The sequence below is a fragment of the Balaenoptera physalus genome (assembly GCF_965194825.1).
Source record: "Balaenoptera physalus genome assembly, chromosome: 2".
Lineage (NCBI taxonomy): Eukaryota > Metazoa > Chordata > Mammalia > Artiodactyla > Balaenopteridae > Balaenoptera > Balaenoptera physalus.
In genome coordinates, this window is record NC_138883.1 from 27,038,468 (window position 1) to 27,060,540 (window position 22,073).

Below are 22,073 nucleotides of genomic sequence, written 5' to 3' on the forward strand. Positions count from 1 at the left end.
AGATAATTTGTAGGTAAAACACTGAAGTGCCAGGTAGTTATTTACTAGCTCTATAAATAACTCTAACAGGGTTAGTTATTATTATGTTGCTAAGGTAAAACATTTATTGGGAAGTATGGGAAATGCCTGAACCTTGCTACATCGTGTTCATCAGCATTTCTTTAAGGATCAGGAACACCAGGAAAGTCACAGAAGAGGAACAAATTCAAAGGACTTCAGAGGCCCAGAGTCATTTGGAGACAACAGCAGTAAACAGCAGGCTACCTAAACAAGGTGAGAAGAATAATGCACTTATCTTAAGGTAGAAGCAGGGAGAAAAGATAGATATTAGAAGCCAAGGAGAAGTACAACTTCTCCTTGCTCTGTGGTTTTATACTGATACCAAATTCAGTACAACTGTTACAAAAACTTCTAAGTACCGTCAACAGTCGGTAAACACTAATTCATGATCAAGATGCTGAAAGTATGACCCACCTGTCCCTCAAATTTCCAACTTCCTCACCCAGAGTGCATGCAAAGAGTTCAATTCCATACTTAATGTATCAATTAGACACACAAATGAAATACGCAGGTTTCCTGGATCTCCTGAGCTTTGTAAACCTCTCCAGCCTCAGCCAATTTGAAGAGCTACAGAGGCTCTAAAAGCTGTATCTCATGGAAACCCTTCCAACTAGTCCATGGTTCTCTTAGCCACTCACTTCTCAGGCCATAAGAGTTCCAAGGTGGAAATTTAACTTCCTTAAAAATAACTACCAGGGGCTTCCCTGGTGGCGCAGTGGTTGAGAATCTGCCTGCCAATGCAGGGGACACGGGTTCGAGCCCTGGTCTGGGAAGATCCCACATACCGCGGAGCAACTGGGCCCGTGAGCCACAACTACTGAGCCTGCGCGTCTGGAGCCTGTGCTCCGCAACAAGAGAGGCCGTGATAGTGAGAGGCCCGTGCACCGCGATGAAGAGTGGCCCCCGCTTGCCACAACTAGAGAAAGTCCTCGCGCAGAAACGAAGACCCAACACAGCCATAAATAAATAAATAAATAAATAAAATTAAAAAAAAAACAAAAAACTACCATGTTCTAGTAATTCTTTTTTGGGGTAAAGGGGGGTTTATATACCCATCAAATATTTCTTGAATTCAGGTTCGAAGAGTTTAAGTGGAAAACAAAATCTTTATACTCTTTTCATATTATTACCTGACTTGGGAGCAGTTATAGAGCCTTTCTCTGTATACTGCTTCCTTTAAACCTCACAGTAAGCCTATGAGGTCTATGGAATTATCCCCATAATACAGTCAAACTAACCAGGCTCCTTAGCGATCTTGTAATCATTTTAAGGTGTATTACGTCACACACACACACACACACACACACACACACACACACACACACACCCTTGCACCCTGCCCTTAAGCTCCTCGATGGCTCCCTACTGCTCTCAAGAACAAGCTCCCTCCCCGGCTCATAGGCTGGCCCTGCTACCTCTACAGCCTATTCTCTTGCCACTCCCGGCTCAGGCCCCAGTCCTCAGCACGAGGGCTCCCCGAACATAGCACATTTTCACCACCCGCCCCCTTCCCTCAACTGGCCTTTGCCCACATTGTTCCCTCTTCCTGGAACTCCTTCCACCCCGCACCTCCCCTCTCCCGGCTGACCTGTCTACAGTCAAACCCCAGCTTAGATACTTTTTCCTCTAGGAAGTCCTCCCCAATCCCTAAAGAGCCGGGGCCAGGTTGGCCCTTGGGTTCAAATACTGCTCCACCATTCACTAGCTGTGAGATTTGAGATAACGTTTCATAATCTGTCTGTGCCTTTATTTCTTCGGCCGTAAAACGAGGACTACAGCTCCTATGTTATATGCATGTTTTGTGAACAAATGTAAAGCATTCAGAAGTGTGCCTGACACACAGCAATGCTCAGCCAAGGCTGTCTATTCTCTGCATCCCCAGTGCCAGATATCCCTCTCCACCCCACACAGCAGGCTCCCGCTGACCTCCCTCTCCCCGAGCCTCTAGGTTCCCTGACAGCAGGGACTGTCTAGTTCACCCTTTATGCACCCCAGTGCCCAGCATGTTACTTTCTCCACAGGAGGTGCTCAAAAATAAACTTGTTGAGTTTCAACAAATCTTCACGTTGAGATTCAACTCAACTTGTTGAGTTGAATCCAAGTGGATTTGCTTTCAATCTTCTGATTACCTATTAGTGTATTTTTATGAATTATTACTCACAGAAAACTATCCCTGGACCAATGCTGCCTGACTTGTATGTTGAGAGGCTTGAGGCCCTCAGCAACTACCTGGCAACAGACTGTGACATTAGCCTGACAGGACGCAGCTCAGACCACAGCTCCAGCTCTGCATGCATGGATCGTCTCCCACAGGCCCCTTGACTTTCTGAGCTTCTGTTTCCTCACGTGGAGGTGACAAAGGTATACCTCACAGGGTTGTGGTGAGGATTTAGTGTGAGATACTACATGTGGAAATACCATAGATACAGTACAACACCAGTCAAATACAGGCTTTTTACTAAATGCTGCAAATCTGATAACATTCTACCAGACGGGGAAATTTCGCCTACCCCAAACTAGTTCTGGAAAACCATTTCATCCTAAAATGTCGTTGTCATTTGGAAGAAGACAGTAACAAAATGTCCACTTGCCAGTGCTCCAGAGGCCCGGATGCTTCGTTCTCTGAGCTGGAGCTCTCTTCAGAGGCAGGAGAGAACTTGCTGGCCCAGACCCTGCCCACTGTCCCACCCGGAACTGACCTGTGGAGCTGGTGACGGGCACAAAGGCTGCAGAGTTAAGGCTGCTCTGGAGTCCGTCCAGCTGCCCTTCTGTGGAGGAGCCCCTGAAACACAAGCAGCTTGGTTAGACCTGCAGACAGAAAGGTGAGGTCAACTACGGCCCTGCAATGGCTCGGCCTCTTGCTTTTGGTGTTGCCACTCATCCCCTTTCTTCTTTCAAGTCAAATGTCGTCTTATCAGAAAGAACTTCTACGACCAACCTATCCCCTACTTCTGAAATGTTACATATTTTAAAATTTATTGTCCATCTCTCCCCACTGGAACACAGCTTTAAGAAAGCACGGGCTTTGATCACTACTGTGTCCCCAGTGCCTAAGCATTCAACAAATACTTATTGAATGAATAAATTAAATTCCTGGTATTGACTTGGATAAATCATAAGTAAAGACATTAAAAAACAAAAGTTTCATGTAGAGCAGTGATTCTCAACTGGGGGGGGGAGGGGGGCAGATTTTGCTCCCTCCCCCCACCCTCCCACAGGGGACACTTGGTGATGTTGAGATAGCTGTGGTTGTCACAACTGTGGGGCCTATGGCATCCAGTGGGTAGAGGCCAGGAATGGTGCTAAGCCTTTCCTACGGTGCACTAGAAAGTGCCCCAAAACAAAGAATATTCTGGTCCAAGATGTCAACTGTGCCGAGGTTGAGAAGCCATATACAGAGGCACCTCCCCTCGTGCCACGTTTGACAAGAGATAGGACAGAGTATATTAGATTCTTTGGGCACAGGTTCCCCAGCCACTTGTCTTAGAAGCTCTATGACTGGCCTGATGCCCTACAGACCATGCCAGGTCTCCCTGTTACAGGTTCTTATAGCTTTGTCATTCTTTCATTGCATTTACCAAAATTATAGGACCGTGTAACTGGTTGCTTAACAGCTGTCATCCTTGCTAGAATGTGCGCTCCATGAAGGCAGACACTGCTTCAGTCTTATTCACTGTTGTATCCATAGCTCCTAATATTGCATTTTGCACATACTAGGTACTTAATAAATATTTTTTTGAAGTAATCTCACCCACTGCCCCATTAATACACTTATTTGTTGGGCTCATCCACCTTGACTTTAGCTGACATGTAACAATTTTTTACCTGGGAGATTCAAGTTCTCATACTCAGTTCTTTATTTGTTGAGCAGCATCCAACCCAACCTTTAGTACCTTCGCCCAACACTATTTTTCCATTTACTCACTCAAGCAAAACATACTTATTAAGCATTCCTGTGCTTGGTGCTAGTGAGGAGGTAGGCATTTGGCAAATCCATAAGATACAAACTGTGTGATAAATGCTACGGAGAAAAAGCACAAGGTGTTATGAGAGAATGAAACAGGGAACCTGATTTAGATGGTGAGGAGAAAGGGAGTTCCCTGGTGGCCTAACGGTTAGGATTCAGGCTTTTACCACCGTGGCCCAGGATCTGGTCAGGGAACTGAGATCCCCCAAGTCACGCTGCATGGCCAAAAGAAAAAACCTCTTCAAAAAATAAATAAATAGGGCTTCCCTGGTGGTGCAGTGGTTAAGAATCCACCTGCCAACACAGGGGCGGGTTCGAACCCTGGTCCAGGAAGATCCCACATGCCGCAGAGCAACTAAGCCTGTGTACCACAACTACTGAGCCTGCACTCTAGAGCTCCCATGCCACAACTACTGAGCCCGTGTGCCACAACTACTGAAGCCCGTGTGCCTAGAGCCTGTGCTCCGCAACAAGAGAAGCCACCGCAATGAGAAGCCCATGCGTCGCAACGAAGAGTAGCCCCCGCTTGCCACAACTAGAGAAAGCCCCCGCGCAGCCATAAATAAATAAATAAATGAAAAATTTAAAATAAATGAAATTTAAACTAACTAACTAAATAAAAACCATTAGTTGTGTACATGGTGAGGAGAGTGGCCAAGGATGGCCTTTCTGAGGAAATTGTGCTTCAGGCACGTCATGAAGTCAGGAGAAGTAGGCATTAGCCAAGAGCAGGGAACAGGAAAGAGCTTTTCACGGAGAAGAAATGTCTATATAATGATTCTGAGGCAGAAAGGGGCTTAGAATGTCGTAGGAACCTTTAAAGACCAGCAAAGTGTGCACCTGTCGGGTGTTACTCAGGCAGTGTTTGCCTAACATCCTTGACGGGAATCACCTGGGGTCGCTTGTTAATCACACAGCTTTCCAGGCCCTTCGCTTGGAGATTCTGATTCAGTGGTCTGGGACAGGCCTTGAGAACTCAGGCTTTTTTTTAAGCTCCCCAGGTGCCCAGGTGATTCGTATCACCAGAGAAGTCAGGGAAACACTGACTGGTGAGTAGAGGAAGGTGGGATGGGAAGCGCTGGGAGAGGCTGGTAGAGGCTTAGGTGCCCAGGTGGTCCCTACACCCCTGATGGAGATGTGCCACATGAGAACACACCCCAGCAGCGATGCAAAGATCACACTGTCTTACAGCCCTTCGTCTCTAGCGAGCCTCGATCTGGGCACTGCCTACTCCTTTCCACTTTTGCTTTGAGGACAGGGGAACCACAGAGGCAAAAAGGAGAGAAAGGAGCAGAGGGCTTTTTCCCTTTTCCCAAGCCTCAGCCTCGGAGAGCTACATCTGGAATGCTTATGCAATTTATTTAAGCCCCTTATGGACCCAAAAAAACCATCCAAAGCATCTGTAGGCTGATATTTGTGCTTCCAGGTCCAAGTGAAAAAGGAAAAGTTCTGGAGGGCCTAGGATGGGCTCTTTCCTTTACAAAAGCTAAAAAACCCAAAGGCCCATTCACTTGTGTTAGGAGCAGCTAAGTCAAGAAAACTTACGGGGCTGATCTCAGCGTCATGGAGGAAGCCCTAGTGTTAGCAGTAAAAAGGGAAGCAGGCAGGCGAAATTTTGGAGGCAGCAGAAGAAATACAAGCAGGGAACAGAAAGCTTCCGGAGGCATGAGAAGAGTCCCTGGGGGTTTAGAGCTAGTGACTTCTTTCTCCTCTCCTCTCTGGAATTCCTCTCCCACCCTTCACCTTTATAGGCTTCCTCCTGTTCCTCACCCAAGATCTCCTGCCCCTGTGTCCCCTTTGCACCCAGTTCCACTCACTCTTCCATCCTCCTCCCTCCAGCAACTCCCACCACAGGCCTCAGGAGCCATTGCTGATTCCGACTTTGAACATTTCGAACAGTCCTACTGTTTCTCGCCCAAGGTCCCCTTCTCCCCAGTGGAGGAGAAATGTGTCCACAGACATCCAAGGGGAAACTCAGAGTAAATTTTTCCATAGAGACACTGGTATACAAAATGGTTTGGGTTTATGTTATTACAACTTTAGGCACATCATGGGTAAATATGCTTTTGCTGTGATAACATCATTTCCTTGGGAAAATACGTTCCAACTTCTGGACAAACCACTCCGAAATGAGAACTTTTAAAACACCGCTTGTCTAGAGCCTGTATGTTAATTTGCACTTGCTGATCTGCTTTTGCAATGATTCTTTGCTGCTTTCCTGAGAGTACCTGTGTTTTAGGAAATATTTACATAGAAAGGTATGTATATGTCCCCTTGGTTGTTTCTTTTTTCCTTTTTTTTAAAAATAAATACATTTATTTATTTATTTTTGGCTGTGTTGGGTCTGTTGCTGTGCACTGGCTTTCTCTAGTTGTGGCGAGCGGGGGCCACTCTTCCTTGTGGTGTGTGGGCTTCTCCTTGTGGTGGCTTCTCTTGTTGCGGAGCAGGGGCTCTAGGCATGCGGGCTTCAGTAGTTGTGATGCGCGGGCTCAGTAGTTGTGGCTCACGGGCTCTAGAGCGCAGGCTCAGTAGTTGTGGTGTACGGGCTTAGTTGCTCCGCTGCATGTGGGATCTTCCCGGACCAGGGATTGATCCTGTGTCCCCTGCACTGGCAGGCGGATTCTTAACCACTGTGCCACCAGGGAAGTCCCCCCTTGGTTGTTCCTAAGTCTGTTACTGGGCTTTAACATTAAGGTAACAGGACCTATGTCGTAGGGTTGTTGAGGATTAAATAAGATGGTGGATGTAAAGCACATCCTAGTACAGTGTTGGGTATTACATTAAGGGCTAAATAAACATTAACTCTTACTAGTATTGTTACTTTTACTTAGGAATATTGACAATCTTTGCATTCACTATAAGCCTATCTACATAAAAATATTAAGTTGGATGACTCACTGATTCTAATTCAGTATGGATTATTGGTGCTAAACTGTAGAAGAATGACCATAGATATTCAGAACTTGCAACTTAACAGCGATTTGCTATTAGAGTCAAAAGGTAATTATTGGCAAGCTACCAGTCAGAAATCAAAATCAGTCAAAATTACTCTTAAACTCCCTTTGGAAGAGAGGTCTCACTTGAGATTGTCAAGCTGTCTCTTAATAAAGCTAATACACATCTTTTTTTCCTGCCAGCATCAGAATTAATCACTGTTTCTTCAACTGTGCACCAAATGAAGTAGCTGGCTTGTCATATAGAATATGCGTCTTTAAGCATGAGAATTACACATAGTACAGTGGGATGCTCTTCCTATAAGAGAAGCATGCATCTCGCATCTTGTCCTGAGGGGAATATCAAGTAGAATCAGCCACTATCGAAATTGTCCTTTCTCTTTCTCTCTGAATAGCTGAATGTGCAAAGTTAAATGTGTGCTGGATGCAGCTACATTACCTGTGGTGTTCTGATCACAGTACAAATGGAATACAGAGAGGTGGCTAAAGATGAGTTCAGAAAAATGAGTTATAAAAGTATGCAGGGGCTTCCCTGGTGGCGCAGTGGTTGAGAATCTGCCTGCTAATGCAGGGGACACGGGTTCGCGCCCTGGTCTGGGAAGATCCCACATGCCGCGGAGCAACTAGGCCCGTGAGCCACAACTACTGAGCCTGCGCGTCTGGAGCCTGTGCTCTGCAACAAGAGAGGCCACGATAGTGAGAGGCCCGCGCACCGCGATGAAGAGTGGCCCCCGCTTGCCGCAACTAGAGAAAGCCCTGGCACAGAAACGAAGACCCAACATAGCAATCAGTCAATCAATCAATCAATAAATCTTTAAAAAAAAAAAAATGAGACAACTGGTGTATATTTGGAAAAAAAAAAAAAGTATGCAGGGACTTCTCTGGTGGTCCAGTGGGTAAGACTCCCCACTCCCAATGCAGGGGTCCTAGGTTCGATCCCTGGTCAGGGAACTAGATCCCGCACGCATGCTGCAACTAAGAGTCCACATGCCACAACTAAGAGCCTGCAAGCCACAACTAGGACCTGGAGCAGCCAAAATAAATTAAAAAAAAAAAAAAAGTTCAAGAGTTTTGCGGTGAGAAATACTGAAAAGATGGGACGAGAAAGGTGCCATTAACTTTATATCACACAAAAGTTAGAGTTCAAACCAAGAAGAGTGCTAGGTATGACTATTTGATCCTGTAGTTTTCCTTAATTGTTATTCTCGGAAATGGTGCAAGTTCTAGGAGACGGAAAAGAGATGTAGTCAAAGGTTGAGTGTTAGAGGCTTACTACAATCTCAGCTGTGGTAATGGGCTTAGTTCAGACCCTTCTCTGCAGGTGAACTGTCTCTAATTATCAAAAGCTGCTGAAGGGCAGGATTCCTGATTGACAGCGACACTTAAAAACGGAAATAAGATATGTGGCCATATATAGTGGCAATGAAGAATTAGAAGAATCCATTAACAGTGACATCTCCATGAAGGCAGGAACTTTCCCTGGGACATGTTCATAGCTAGTACCTAAAGAGTTTCCTTAAATATTAAATATATATTTCCTAACCCAGAATTCAATTCACTTGCTCCATTTCTCTCTACTCCTCTTGCCTCTTCCATTTTCCTGCAGCCCAAGAAAGATCCTGATATGGGCATTGAGGGGAAACAGATCTTCTGGGCCTTTCAAAGAAGTTGTTCAATAATACGTTACAAACAAATCATATCTCTGTAAGTGGAAATACTGCCTTTAATAAATATTGCATTTATTATTTTGAAAGACTTCTTGTAGTGCAAGTCTCTACTTAGGGAGTACAAGCTGATCAAATGGCTGGCTAGCAGTTCCACTGGCATCAAGACCACACCATACAGCAGGCCTATATAACATGCCATCACCAAGGAGGGTTATAATGAGTAAAACTCCCATCATCCATTTTGCTGGTAACGGTGATGTGTCTTTTCATGGGTCTGTATTTCCTTTATTTGTGGTTTCCTCCCCACACCCCACCCCACCCACCCCCGGCCATTATTTTAATCAGTGGAAGCTTTCCTGAAAGTGATATTCTTTCTTTAAGATCTGTTTTGTTCATTACTTCACAAGGTTGACTGTGGTTTGGTGCTATGTTTCAAGGCTTTCCACATCTCTAACACAGAGGTACTAGTTTTCTATTTCACTGGTTTAGTGAAAGTCTGTCTTGGATTCATGTCACCACATCAGGGATGACCCTTCTGTAGAAGGAAGGACCCACAAAAGGAAAATGCTCAAGATTCTACAGAAAGAGTAGAGCGAGAAATGCTGATCTTGTCAGGGTGTGGCAGATGGCCACAGTGGCATCTGTGAAGGTCCTGAAAAGAAAAACCCTCAAACTTGATCATTTTTATAAAATACCGGTGACAATCAACCACTTTTCAATTCTCAAATGACAGAGGAAATCCTAAGATGCAAGTTAGGTTAAAGAACTGAATTCCAAAAAAAAGACTTTGACTTTTCTTAGCGAACATTTACTCACAGATTAAATACCTTATAATTTTCCTTACAACATACCTACGTGCACACAAGTGTTTGTGTAATCCTGTCCAGGGATTACATATGCATTTCACAAACAGAAGCTAACATGCTACTCCTTAGCAAATAACAATTAGAACATTGTTAATGTGGATCTGGTTCCAAAACCAAGTCAAGAAACACTTAGTGAAGTCAACTTGTGTGCAGTAGTGGTGCACAGGACTCATTTTATAAACATACTACACAGTATCTAATCCATCATATTTCTTGTTCCATTCCTTTTCATCCCTAATATTATTTATGTGGGACTTTCTCTTTTTCTTATTTATTAGTCATTGCAGAGGTAAGCCTCGCTATTGTTTGCTGTCAATTTCATTCATTCCTTCACCAAGTGTTTAATGCACACCTAACATGTGCCAGACACTGACTGAGGCACTGTTCTCTCATGTTCTCCCATGTGCCAGGCTGTTCTAAGTGATTTCTATATTTTTATTATTTTATTTTTATTAATTTACCCTGTTGTTTCTTTTATAGCGTTTCAAGTTAAATGATTAACTCACTGATTTTCAATCCTTCCTGTCTTTGTAATAAATGTATCTAAGATTACAAGTTTACTTTTGAGTACAGTTTTGGCTATCCCACAAATTTGATATGTTGTACTTTCATAGCCATTCAGTTCTAAATGTTTTATGATTTTCATTATGACTACCTCTTTAACAACTATTATATACTCTATTTAAAAAAAATTTCAAACACATAGGCCTTAAAAAAAACTCTTATTATTTCTAAATTAAGTATATTTATTATAGTTATAGAGTGTGATACTGATGTTTTGAAATGGGTGGAGCCTTCATTTGTGACACAGTATGTGCTGAATTTTTATAAATATTCCACGTATACTTTAAAAGAATGTATATTATCCCTTTTGGGCCCAGGAGTCTGTGCATGGCTATTAATGTTTTCCTGTGAGTTGTGACTCATAAGGGGGTTGTAAAATCAATTTAGGGGACACAATCAGCATTTTAAAAAGGATAGGAAGTAGTATTTCATGAAACTTTTATTTCATATACATACACAGAGATATTTTTACTGGGTTGCATATAAAATGTATTTTAAAATTATGAGTGGTGGTCAAAAAAGATTAAAAGCCACTTATTAAAGCAAACTGTTAATTCTCCATTTCAAATATTCAAAATCTTCAGAAATTTTTGTTTGAGTTACCTGTCAGTTACCGATAGAAGTATATTTAAATAAATCACTCACCATGATAATTTGTGAATTTCTCTTAAATAATTTTGTTAGCTTTTGATTTATATATCTTGAAGTTATGTTAAGTGCATACAAGTGCTTTTCTTTATCCCTATCAATGATTTTTGCTTAATTTCATTTTATCTATGGCTATACTAGTTTTCCTTCTAATTAGTATTGCATGGTTTACCTTTTTCCAATCTTTGACCTTTCTGCAAGATTTTACTTTAGGCATGTCTCTTTTAAGCAGCCTATAACTGAACATTTTAAAAAATGGAATTTGATAATCTATCTTTTAATAGAAGAGTATAATCTGTTAACATTTATTGTGATTACACATGTGTTTTACTTTATCTTAGTTTAAATTTTCCATTTACCATCTTTTTCCTTTGCTTTTTTTTTTTTCCTTCATTTCCTGCCTCCCACTGGATTCATAGTTTCTACATTCCCTTCTCTCCCCCTCTGTTGGTTTGAAAGCAATAGACTGTATATTAATTATTTAGCTATTATTTTCTAAGAAAGTATAAAGCCATTCAGTATTCTGTCCTGTCCTTAAACTTGACACAGATCTGTTATACATTTACTATCCACTGACTACTCTTGTCCCTGAATCCTGTTGTTGTCTTAAATGTGTTTTATCTTTTTAAAGAAGACCAACAATTATTTTTATAGTCACTAACATTTATAGACATTTTATAAAATTTTTGCACTTCACTGTTTCATGTTATTCTGTGTTCACACTTATCTTTGTTAGTTCTTTCAGTGAAGGCCATGGGTGGTATACTCTTTAGACTTTGAATATCTCAAATTATTTTTTTTTTTTGCCCTCTTTCTTGAATGACAATTTAGCTATATATAAAATTCTAGACTGAAAGTTACTTTACCTCAACACTGTAAAGCTATTAGCTCTTGTCTTCTGCCACTTATTACTTCTGAAGAGAAGAATGCTGGTATTCTGTTTTCCTTTGTAGTTAAAGTGAATTTTCTTTCAGATGATACGTGAGACTCCCCATGTATGCTTGATGGTCTGCACTGTCACTATGATGTGTCTAGAGGTGCATTTATTTTGGTACAAGAAATGATTTTTTTTTTTTAGCTGAGGACTCATATCTTTCTCCAGTTCCAGAAAATTCTCAGTTATTATTATTATTATTTTATTTATTTTTGGCTGTGTTGGGTCTTCGTTTCTGTGCGAGGGGTTTCTCTAGTTGCAGCAAGCGGGGGCCACTCTTCATCGCGGTGCGCGGGCCTCTCACTATCGCGGCCTCTCTTGTTGCGGAGCACAGGCTCCAGACGCGCAGGCTCAGTAGTTGTGGCTCACGGGCCCAGTTGCTCCGCGGCACGTGGGATCCTCCCAGACCAGGGCTCGAACCCGTGTCCCCTGCATTGGCAGGCGGATTCTCAATCACTGCGCCACCAGGGAAGCCCCTCAGTTATTATTTTTTAAAGTATTGCTTGTTCATCTATCTTTCAGCTCTCTCTTCTGATATTCCTATCAGAGTCACATGTCATACTCCACAAGATACTGTTAGATACACGATCTAATATCTAATATGTCTGACCATTCAAAAATATTCATTTCATCTGCAAGGAATTCATGGTCCAGTTGCTGATTCTGCTGGCAATCCTTCTTAATATTAGATTTATTCATGCGTTTTAGAATTTTGGTTTGCAGGCTCATTTTGAATAGAAATCATTTCCCCCCTCTGTCTCCCTACTTGCTCACCCCTCCCTGTCTGAAGATTTTACAGTTGCCTCTACCCAGTCCCCCTGACCCCAGTCCAGAACCAGACTTGACAGTGGTATTCTGGTGCCCCTGCCTCAGAGATAAATAGAAATCCAGGTGAGTTCTGAGACATGAACAGTTGCAAGGGTATTTCATTATCTTTCTAACTCTGTAGGCCCACAGCCTTATATAAAGATGGAGCCTCAGCCAGTGGGTCCATGTCAGCTTTGTCAGTCTCCCTGTAGAAGAGCCCAGTGCATTCTTTAGCTCAGGAGTTTTCAACCTTGGCACTACTGACATTTTGGACTGGATAATTCTTCACTGTGGGGAACTGTCCTGTGCTTTGCAGGATGTTTAGTAGCATCCCTAGACTCTACTCATTAGATGCCAGAAGCAACACCCCTCCCCCCTGCTCAAGTATGACAACCAATGACTCCAGACATTGTCAAATGCCCTCTGGGGGGCAACATCATCTCCAGTTGAAAAAAATCACTGTTTTATTTTCTACTAACGAGTCTCTCCTCTTGGGTAGGGTGCTCTCAGGCCCCAACATGCCACAAGAGCTGAGCTCCAGGCTGCCACTGCCTGCTTCCACAGCAGGGCTCAGAAAACTTGTTGCTTCAGCCTCATTCGCTGATTGCCATTCATTTCTGTACACTTTGGGGCCAAGGAGATGCTTCCCTTGTTTCTTTTTTCTTCTTTAAGCTTTTTATCTATCACTGCTATTTGAAGCAGAGGCGGAATACTAAGTGAGAACTTACGGAGCCAACTTGACTGCAAGTCAGTAAGTCCAAATCTAATCTTTTGTTTTGTTTGAAACTAAGCCTTTGCCTTCAGTAGTCATTAGAGTTATTAGTGTTCAGGAAATCAGAATGTGTGTGAATTTCCATAGCCTTGCTAGCTAGAGCCAAATCACACTTACGAATATCAGTTTACTAACAACAAAAGTGAGATTTCTTTTAACAGGGAACAATAACGGCAGCAGGAATTACAAACTACATCAACCAGCATGCAATGGACACTTAATATATGTCAGGGAAACACATGATCTCCTTTAATCCTAAGAACAGCTCCACGACGTAGTAATATTTTGCACATAACAAAACAGAAGCTTAGAGGTATCCCTAAATAACAGTCAATTAAGTAAAGGAGGCAGGATTCAAGTCTAATTTGAAATCTTGGGATATTAGCAGTTGTACTCTACTGCCTCCCATACACTACTCTACATGGTCTAAATAACTAACGAAGAGATAATTGTTACTTAGTGATCCTTGATGCATTCACCTTGATGCAAAATACTATGTAGCCACCATCTGTATCTTCACCACCACCTCCTCCACTACCATTTCCTGAGAACTTATCATGAATATAAGCTATATCAGGGGCTGAACTTCTCTCTTGTCTCTCAAAAACAACCCTCATGAAAAGAGGGCTCATGTCTGTCTCGTCCACTGGTGTTATCACCAATATTTAGAGCAATGCACAGCAGTGCACATTCAATATATATATGATAAAAGGATGAAGACAAGATATCTGTCCCTAATAGACTTAACAAAAAGCAGAACACATATGAAAAGGAAAAATAAGACAAGGAGGCAGATGGAAGAGTCAGCTGAGGAGTTGAGAATGGGCATCTGGTCAAGCTGCGTCAAGGTGATGAATTAGAACCTGATCTTGAATAAAAGGCAGGAATTAGATTCAAGATAGTTAAGGGCATTCTGTGCAGGGGGCATGACATGAGCAGGTAGGAACAATGAACGGAGCCGTGTGTGAAGCAGACTGGAGACAGGATGGAGGACATACTGCAGAGGGCTTCAATGTCCAGAGTCAGGACTCTCAACTTTACCTCGCAGGCAACTGGAAGCCTCCAAAGATTTCAGGAAAAAGGTTCAAAGAACTACTTTAGAGACAATACTTTAAAATTGCTTCCTAGGCCTATGTGTGTACCCTATTTCTTTAAGAACCCATTTGGATAGTTCAAAAACTTCTACCTTGTTCTACTTGGGTTTTCTTTTTATTCAAGAACCAATTTTGATAGTTCATATTTTTCAAAATATTATCTTTCATCCAGTTTAAAAAATTTAGTAGCATATGATTGTGTGCAGTGTCCTCATAATTTTTCAATCTCCCCTATATCTACTTTTAAAAACTTCTAATTTTAATTCTCTTATTTTTCTGGCAGAACTGTGTTTATTTTCTCCTTCCCTGTCCCCCTACCCCGAACTAAACAAGGTTTTGGATTTAACTAATTTTGCTGCTTGCTTTTCAGCTTATATTGCTTTCTTCTTGATTTTCTTTGATCTGTTTTTCTTAGCTTTGTTTTATTGACCCTTTTCTAACTTCTAGAGATGGAAGCTTAGTTCAGGTATGACAAATATGTGGCGTGCATATTCACTACGCTCAACATCAGACATTACTAATCTATCACAGCACTCTGTCTTGCTGAGCTCACAGAAGTCCTCATAATTCTTTTTAACCTGACACTCTGCTGTAATCAGCTGAAACCACTACATTGGTTGAAGCTCATTTGCCATTTGTATCTTGGTTAATTTCTTTACAATCTTTCCGTATTTAACACTGAAAATAATTATGAATTTACCTTTGAGTGCATCTTTGCCTAAATTTCAAATATAAGTGTTGATACATATAATTCTTTTTTTTGTTTTTAAAAATTACTTCAGCTTTATTGACTTGACATATAAAATTACAAGATATTCAAAGTACATCGTGGTGATTTGACATACATATGCATTGTGGAAGGATTCCCCTATCTAGTTATTTACCTCACATCTGTTACCTCACATATTTACCTTTTTCTTTCTTCTTCTCCTTCTCCTTGGTGAGAACATTTAAGTTCTACTCTCTTAGCAAATTTCAATTATACAATATAGTGTTATCAACTATAGTCACCATGTTTTACATTAGATCCTCAGACTTTATTTTTATTCACTTATAGCTGAAAGTTTGTACCCTTTTACCAACCTCTCCCTATTTCTCCCTACCCCAGCCCCTGGCAACAACCTTTCTGTTTCTATGAGTTTGACGTTTTTTTTTTTTATTCCACACATAAGAGATACCATGCAGTATTTGCCTTTCTCTGTCCAGCTTCACTTAGCATAATGCCCTCAGGATCCACCTATGTTGTTACAAATGGCAGGAATTACTTCTTTCTCATGGCTGAATAATATTCCATTATATATATATATATATATATATATATATATATATATAACATATCTTCTTTATCTATTCATCCATTGATGGACATTTTGGTTGTTTTCATATCTTAGCTATTGTAAATAATGCTGCAATGAACACGGGAAGTGAAGATATCTTTTCAACATCCAGTTTTCATTTCCTTTGGCTATATACCCAGGAGCGGGGTTGCTGGATCATATGGTAGTTCTATTTTTAATTTTTTGAGGAACCTCCATACTGTTTCCCATAGTGACTGTACCAACTTACATTCCCACCAACGGTGCATAAGGGTTCCTTTTCTTCACATTCTTGCCGACACTTGCTATCTCTTATCTTTTTTTTTTTTTTTTTTATAATTACTGGATTTATTTATTTATTTATGGCTACATTGGGTCTTCGTTGCTGCGCTCCGGCTTTTTTTTTTTTTTTTTTTTTTTAATGGCTGTGTTGGGTCTTTGTTTCCGTGCGAGGGCTTTCTCTAGTTGTGGCAAGCGGGGGCCACTCTTCATCGCGGTGTGCCGGCCTCTCACTATCGAGGCCTCTCTTGTTGTGGAGCACAGGCTTCAGACGCGCAGGCTCAGTAATTGTGGCTCACGGGCTTAGTTGCTCCGCGGCATGTGGGATCTTCCCAGACCAGGGCTCGAACCCGTGTCCCCTGCATTGGCAGGCAGACTCTCAACCACTGAGCCACCAGGGAAGCCCTATCTCTTATCTTTTTGATGACAATCATTCTAACAGGTATGAGGTAGTATCTCCCATGGTTTTGATTTGCCTTTCCCTGATGATTAGTGATGTTGAACACCTTTTCCTGTGCCTGTTGGCCATCTGTATGTCTTCTTTGGAAAAATGTCTATTCAGTTCCTCTGCCCGTTTTTTAATTGGATTGTTTTTTGCTATTGAGTTTATGAGTTCTTTATATAACTGGATATTAACCCCTTATCAGATGCATGATTTACAAGTATTTTCTCCCATTCGGTAGGTTGCCTTTTCATTTTGTTGATTTCCTTTGCTGTGCAGAAACTTTTAGATTTGATGTAGTTCCACTTGTTTATTTTTGCTTTTGTTGTCAAATCCAAAAACTCATCGCCAAGACCAAGTCAAGGAGATTACTGCCTATGTTTTCTTTTAGGAGCTTTATGGTTTCCATTCTTACATTCAAGTCTTTAATTCATTTTGAGTTAATTTTTGTGTATATTTTAAGATAGTAGTCCAGTTTCATTCTTTTCCATGTGGCTATTCAATTTTTCCAAAACCATTTATTGAAGAGACTGTCCTGGCTCCTTTGTCATAAATTAATTGACCACACATGTCTGGATTTATTTCTGGGATCTCTATTCTGTTCCATTGATCTATGTGTCCGTTTTTATGCCAATACTGTTTTGATCACTGTAGCTTTGTAATATCGTTTCAAATCAGGGAGCATGATGCCTCCAGCTTTGTTTTCCTTTCTCAAGATTGCCTGGGCTATTTGGGTCTTCTGTGGTTCCATACAAATTTTAGGATTTTTGTTCTATTTCTGTGAAAAATGCCATTGGAATTGTGATAGGGATTGCACTGAATCTGTAGATTGCTTTGGGTAGTATGGGCATTTTAACAATATTAATTCTTCCAATCCATAAGCATGGAATATCTTTCCATTTATTTTTTTTTTTTAATAAATTTATTTATTTATTTATTTTATTTTTGGCTGTGTTGGGTCTTAGTTTCTGTGCGAGGGCTTTATCCAGTTGCGGCGAGTGGGGGCCACTTTTCATCGCGGTGCGCGGGCCTCTCACTATCGCGGCCTCTCTTGTTGCGGAGCACAGGCTCCAGACGCGCAGGCTCAGTAGTTGTGGCTCACGGGCCCAGTTGTTCCGCGGCATGTGGGACCCTCCCAGACCAGGGCTCGAACCCGTGTCCCCCGCACCGGCAGGCGGACTCTCAACCACTGCGCCACCAGGGAAGCCCTTTCCATTTATTTTTGTCTTCAATTTCTTTCATCAGTGCCTTATAGCGTTCAGTGAACAGATCTTCTCATCCCCTTGGTTAGATTTATTCCTAGGTATTTTATTCTTTCTGATGTAATTGTAAAAGGCACTCTTTTCTTAATTTCTCTTTCTTATAGTTTATTGTTAGTATAGAGAAATTCAACAGATTTCTGTATACTAATTTTGTATCCTGAAATTTTACTGAATTCATTTATGAGTTCTAACAGTCTTTTGGTGGGGTCTTTAGGGTTGTATGCAACCTGTATGCAATATCATGTTGTCTGCAAATACTGGCATCTGCAAATAGACAGTTTTACTTCTTACTTTCCAAACTGATGCCTTTTATTTCCTTTTCTTGCCTAACTGCTGAATAAAAGTGGCTAGAGTGGGCTTTCTTGTCTTGTTCTGATATGTACAATTCTTATTTTCAAGGTAGTTTCCAAAATAATTTTGATCCAAGTTACTTAAAAGAATGTTTTAACATTCTAAAATTATTTGGACATTTGTCTAGATTTTTAATATTTTATTGTAAAGTGGTCAGAGAATGAAGACTGTATAATTTCCACTTTTTTAGGATTTACACTGAAATCGTTTCGTTTTGAAAAATACTCCATGGGAGCTCTACAGGGCATAAAATTGCATGTCTGTTAATTTAATCTCATTAATTATATTGTTCAAAACCCTTTATGTCCTTATGTTAGGTCTATTTTGCCTATAACAATGACTATTCTATTCTTATTCTGGAATTCACTATTTTAGGTTGAACCTATCTTTTTCTCTCAGCATTTTTACCTTTGTATACTTTTTCCTCAGAATTTTGGCAGAATTTTAAAAGTCTGTCCTGAATTTCATTAATTCAATTTTCTGCAGTGCCCAATCTCGATTCACTGTGTTCAACCCAATTTTTCACTCAGGTGTTCTCATTTCCATTTAATCCTTCCTGGACCCCAGGCTGCTTGCTCTCTCTTAGATAGATTTTTCTAGCTCTACACACCAATGCACATTAGGGATTTTCTAAAATGTTGTTTCCTTTCTTGATTAAACTTATTTTGGAGGTTGGCAGCTCCTCTGAATCTTCTCCATGGAGCTTTCTTTTAAGCTATACTATCTACTCCCAGGCCCCAAGATTTTAAAATATTTGCTCATCCTCGGAGAAGAAAGTCTAAGTTTGCTAATAAGGACACAGGATTACAGAGAAACTGATAGGAATTCTATCAAAGGCTATTTTAAGTTTCTGTCCAAACCTTTAAAAAAGGCATTTTCATAATCAGATAAGAAAGAAGGGAAGTGAGAGATGGGAAATACCCAACATTTATATTACCATTTTAACATCCCAGCAAGCAGGAATGAGAAGTAAGATTTTAATTTAAATTACCTAAGTATGAATCACCAAAGGAAGATCCATCATTCTATGACTCTCACGTATTTCTCTCCCCACTGGACCATACATATCCCAATGGCAACTTTTGGTTAGAAGTGATTACTAGTACCTAGTTCTCTGACTGATGTCATCGTCATCATGCCCAAACCAATTCCTAAGATCCCCTAATGCCGCCACTGAGGTCCAAACGCTGAGGCTGGTAGAGGAAAGGGAGCCTAAGTGGTGACTCCTCAACTGGCCCTTAGCTCCTTCTAGCCCCAGACCTACCCCTTAGAGTGAGAGGGCATCGTCTGGTGTATTCCAGGGCTCCCACTATTTTCCTACACTGCACTCCCATAGACAGGCAGTATATAAAGACCTTGATGTTGTTGTTCTATCCAGTCCTTCTTGTGCTACATCTAACAGACATTTCCCCAACACCGCAGTATGAGGGTGACACTAATTCTTCCTCCTCTTGAGTATTTCATTGGCCACTTAAGTGGTAAAACTGGCGTGGAAAGGAAGGGAAGTGAGTTCCTAAGTGCTGACACTGCCTTATCCCAAAGGCAATATTTTAAGATGATTAATCTGCCACTTGCTGTACAGAATGGATTTGAATGGATTGGTAGGGGGGGTCTGAAATCAGTGGTCTACTGGGAAGAGTATGGGGTTAGCACTGTGGGTGATATGAATTCTGGCTTTGGTTCTGCCACTGACCATCTGTATACCTTGCTATACCCAAAGCTCGACATTGTGCCTTCATCCAGGCCTTTATCTTCCATCACTGAAAGTCTATGATTATATATTTGGGAAATGCATAATTTAGAAATCTTATATTTAAGGATGGATATGCTACAGATTCAATTATATTTCTTGAAACTACACATAATGAAAGGCTGAAAGGCTGAGAGAAGATGGTTAACCTATAATATGACATCTTCAGTGCTCACATCAAGACCCTACTTTTGGACCATTATAACTCCTGATCACTTTGCTTCCTGTTAATGACTCATATGTTAAAAAGATATAGCATATTTTCTTCCTGATCCTTATTTTTATATTTTTCTGACATTAACCTCTGAGCACCTCCATCATATTGCTGACATCACCAAATGTTCCAGTCACATTAATTGGTATTTGGTTTAACATGCTCCCGGGCTCTCGATTGCTTTCCTCCTTCCTAATCCCTAGCAGCCCTTAGCAAACACCACTGTCCTGGGTGCTGACACAGAACAGCAGTTGACTTCAATTTCTACTGAGGTCACTCTGAGGCAGGATATCCTAAAACCTGGCAAGGAAAGGTAACCCCAGCTATTTAAAGAAAAGTCCTTTAGTTAACACATTACTGACTGGGGGATTTTTGCAGAAACTAATGCCTGTGGCCGTAATACGTCTCCGGTCAAAAATGTGTTAAGTCTGGTGTTTCTCATACAGTTTTCTTTCTTCAGAGAAGTCCCAAGGTAAACAGCTTTGACCCTGACCTGCCAAATTCATCTCTAGTCTATGAGTTTTGCCCACCTCCCTGGCAAACTTTAATCATCTCAGGTTTCTTTCTCCATATTTCCGGGAGAGTGTGATTCTGGCTCTGAAAAAAAAAAGGTCTTTTACAAGGAAGGAACAGTTCATATGCATGCAGTTGTTCACAGGCTGTCATCCTTCCTAGTTCAGCTGACTGCTTGGAAGAAATACCACAAATAGTTCTGAAAGGAGGATCTGAAGTTGGTACTAAATTATGAAGTGTTACAAACATTAAAGAGGAAAATCAAAAAAGGGTATTGGCGCCATGGAAAAGGTAAAAAAAATTTCTAAATCACTCTCTTCACAGAATTGACAAGTGAGATTTAGCTAAAAGAAATATAAATATATGAATTTGAGAACTATAACAAAGAACTGCTGGGCCAAGAAAGGATGAGGAAAATGGCTGTAAAGCATCAATATTAAAAAACAAACGTGTTCATAAAAAAGCTTTCAACAGAATAGACTGAAAACAGGTTATTTTGGTTAATTATTCAGTGGGGACAGTGGGTTTTGTTTTACAGATGGGAAGCTGAAACCTTTAGAGGAAAAGTGACTTGACTACTATCCTAAAGAAACAGGACCCCACTGTTCTGATTCTCAATTCCCTTTGCACCAAAATCCAAACGACATTCCATCTTTTATGTTCCATTGTTCTCTAGATTCAACCCTCTAGGATGTGGAAACTTTGATGCTCTTGGAAATTGCTTCTATATTTGTGCAGTGCCAACTGCTGTGCTAGGAGAAGTCTGAAGTTCAACCCAAAAACCCAGGGCTTGGCACGGTCAAAAGCTCATTACAACTTCTCATTAGCTGTGTCTCTTGGGACAACTATGGCATTCCTGAGTGCAACTCTGTATCTCCCTCCAGTCATAACTGAGGGTTCCTGATTAATCTGAACTGAGCCCAAATAAAGGCCGCAATAAGCTCCAAGCAAATGAAGCAACACACCTTGTAGGAAGAAAGTAAAAAATTACGTGAAAATTTCTTGAAGTGCCAACTTAGTATTAACCATAATACCTAACGCTTATTTAGCATTTATTATGTACCAGACACTGTATTTGTGCTTGACATTCATTAATTCATTTATTTCTCTTAATAACCCCATGAGGCAGGTACTATTACTATCCCTATTTTAAATAAGAAACTGAGTCACACAGATGTTAAGTAACTTACTATGCTTGCTAGGAACAAGAATTACTTCAGAACAATAAGAATAGTGTATTGACTGATACTCAGGATGCTGATTTCGGGAGCCATGAAAGGTTTCTCTAGATTAAAAATAACTTCATCAATCCAAATAAAGTATGGAGTTTAGTTCATAGTAATGTACCGATGACAGTTCCTTAGTATGGCACAGTCTTCAAATGTACCATGGCTGTATAGGATGTTAACCGTGGGGAAAACTGGGTTTATTTATCTTTATGTGTACTATCTTGACAGCTTTTCTGTAAATCTAAAATAATTCTTAAATAAAAAGATTATTTTAAAAAACTTTATCTGGATACTTCCTAGGGGGAACTTTTCATTGAGGCAGTTCAGAGAAGAACAATGCTATTCTTTTTTCTAAGAGTCGGAAGCATATTGAAAACAGCAGGG

General features: G+C 40.8%; 1 protein-coding gene across 18 annotated transcripts in view; it reads right to left on the reverse strand.

The window, feature by feature from the left end:
- The window catches only part of TTLL5 (tubulin tyrosine ligase like 5), a 302,833-nt gene that overhangs the window by 54,341 nt on the left and 226,419 nt on the right, over positions 1-22,073 (reverse strand). For 17 of the 18 annotated variants that reach the window (XM_082451545.1, XM_082451547.1, XM_082451552.1 and 14 more), the window contains one exon: positions 2,760-2,842. The exons of the other annotated variant lie outside the window; for it this stretch is intronic. In XM_082451545.1, the coding sequence (XP_082307671.1) occupies positions 2,760-2,842 (83 nt within the window). The remainder of the gene's footprint in view (positions 1-2,759; positions 2,843-22,073) is intronic. 18 annotated transcript variants of the gene reach the window in all.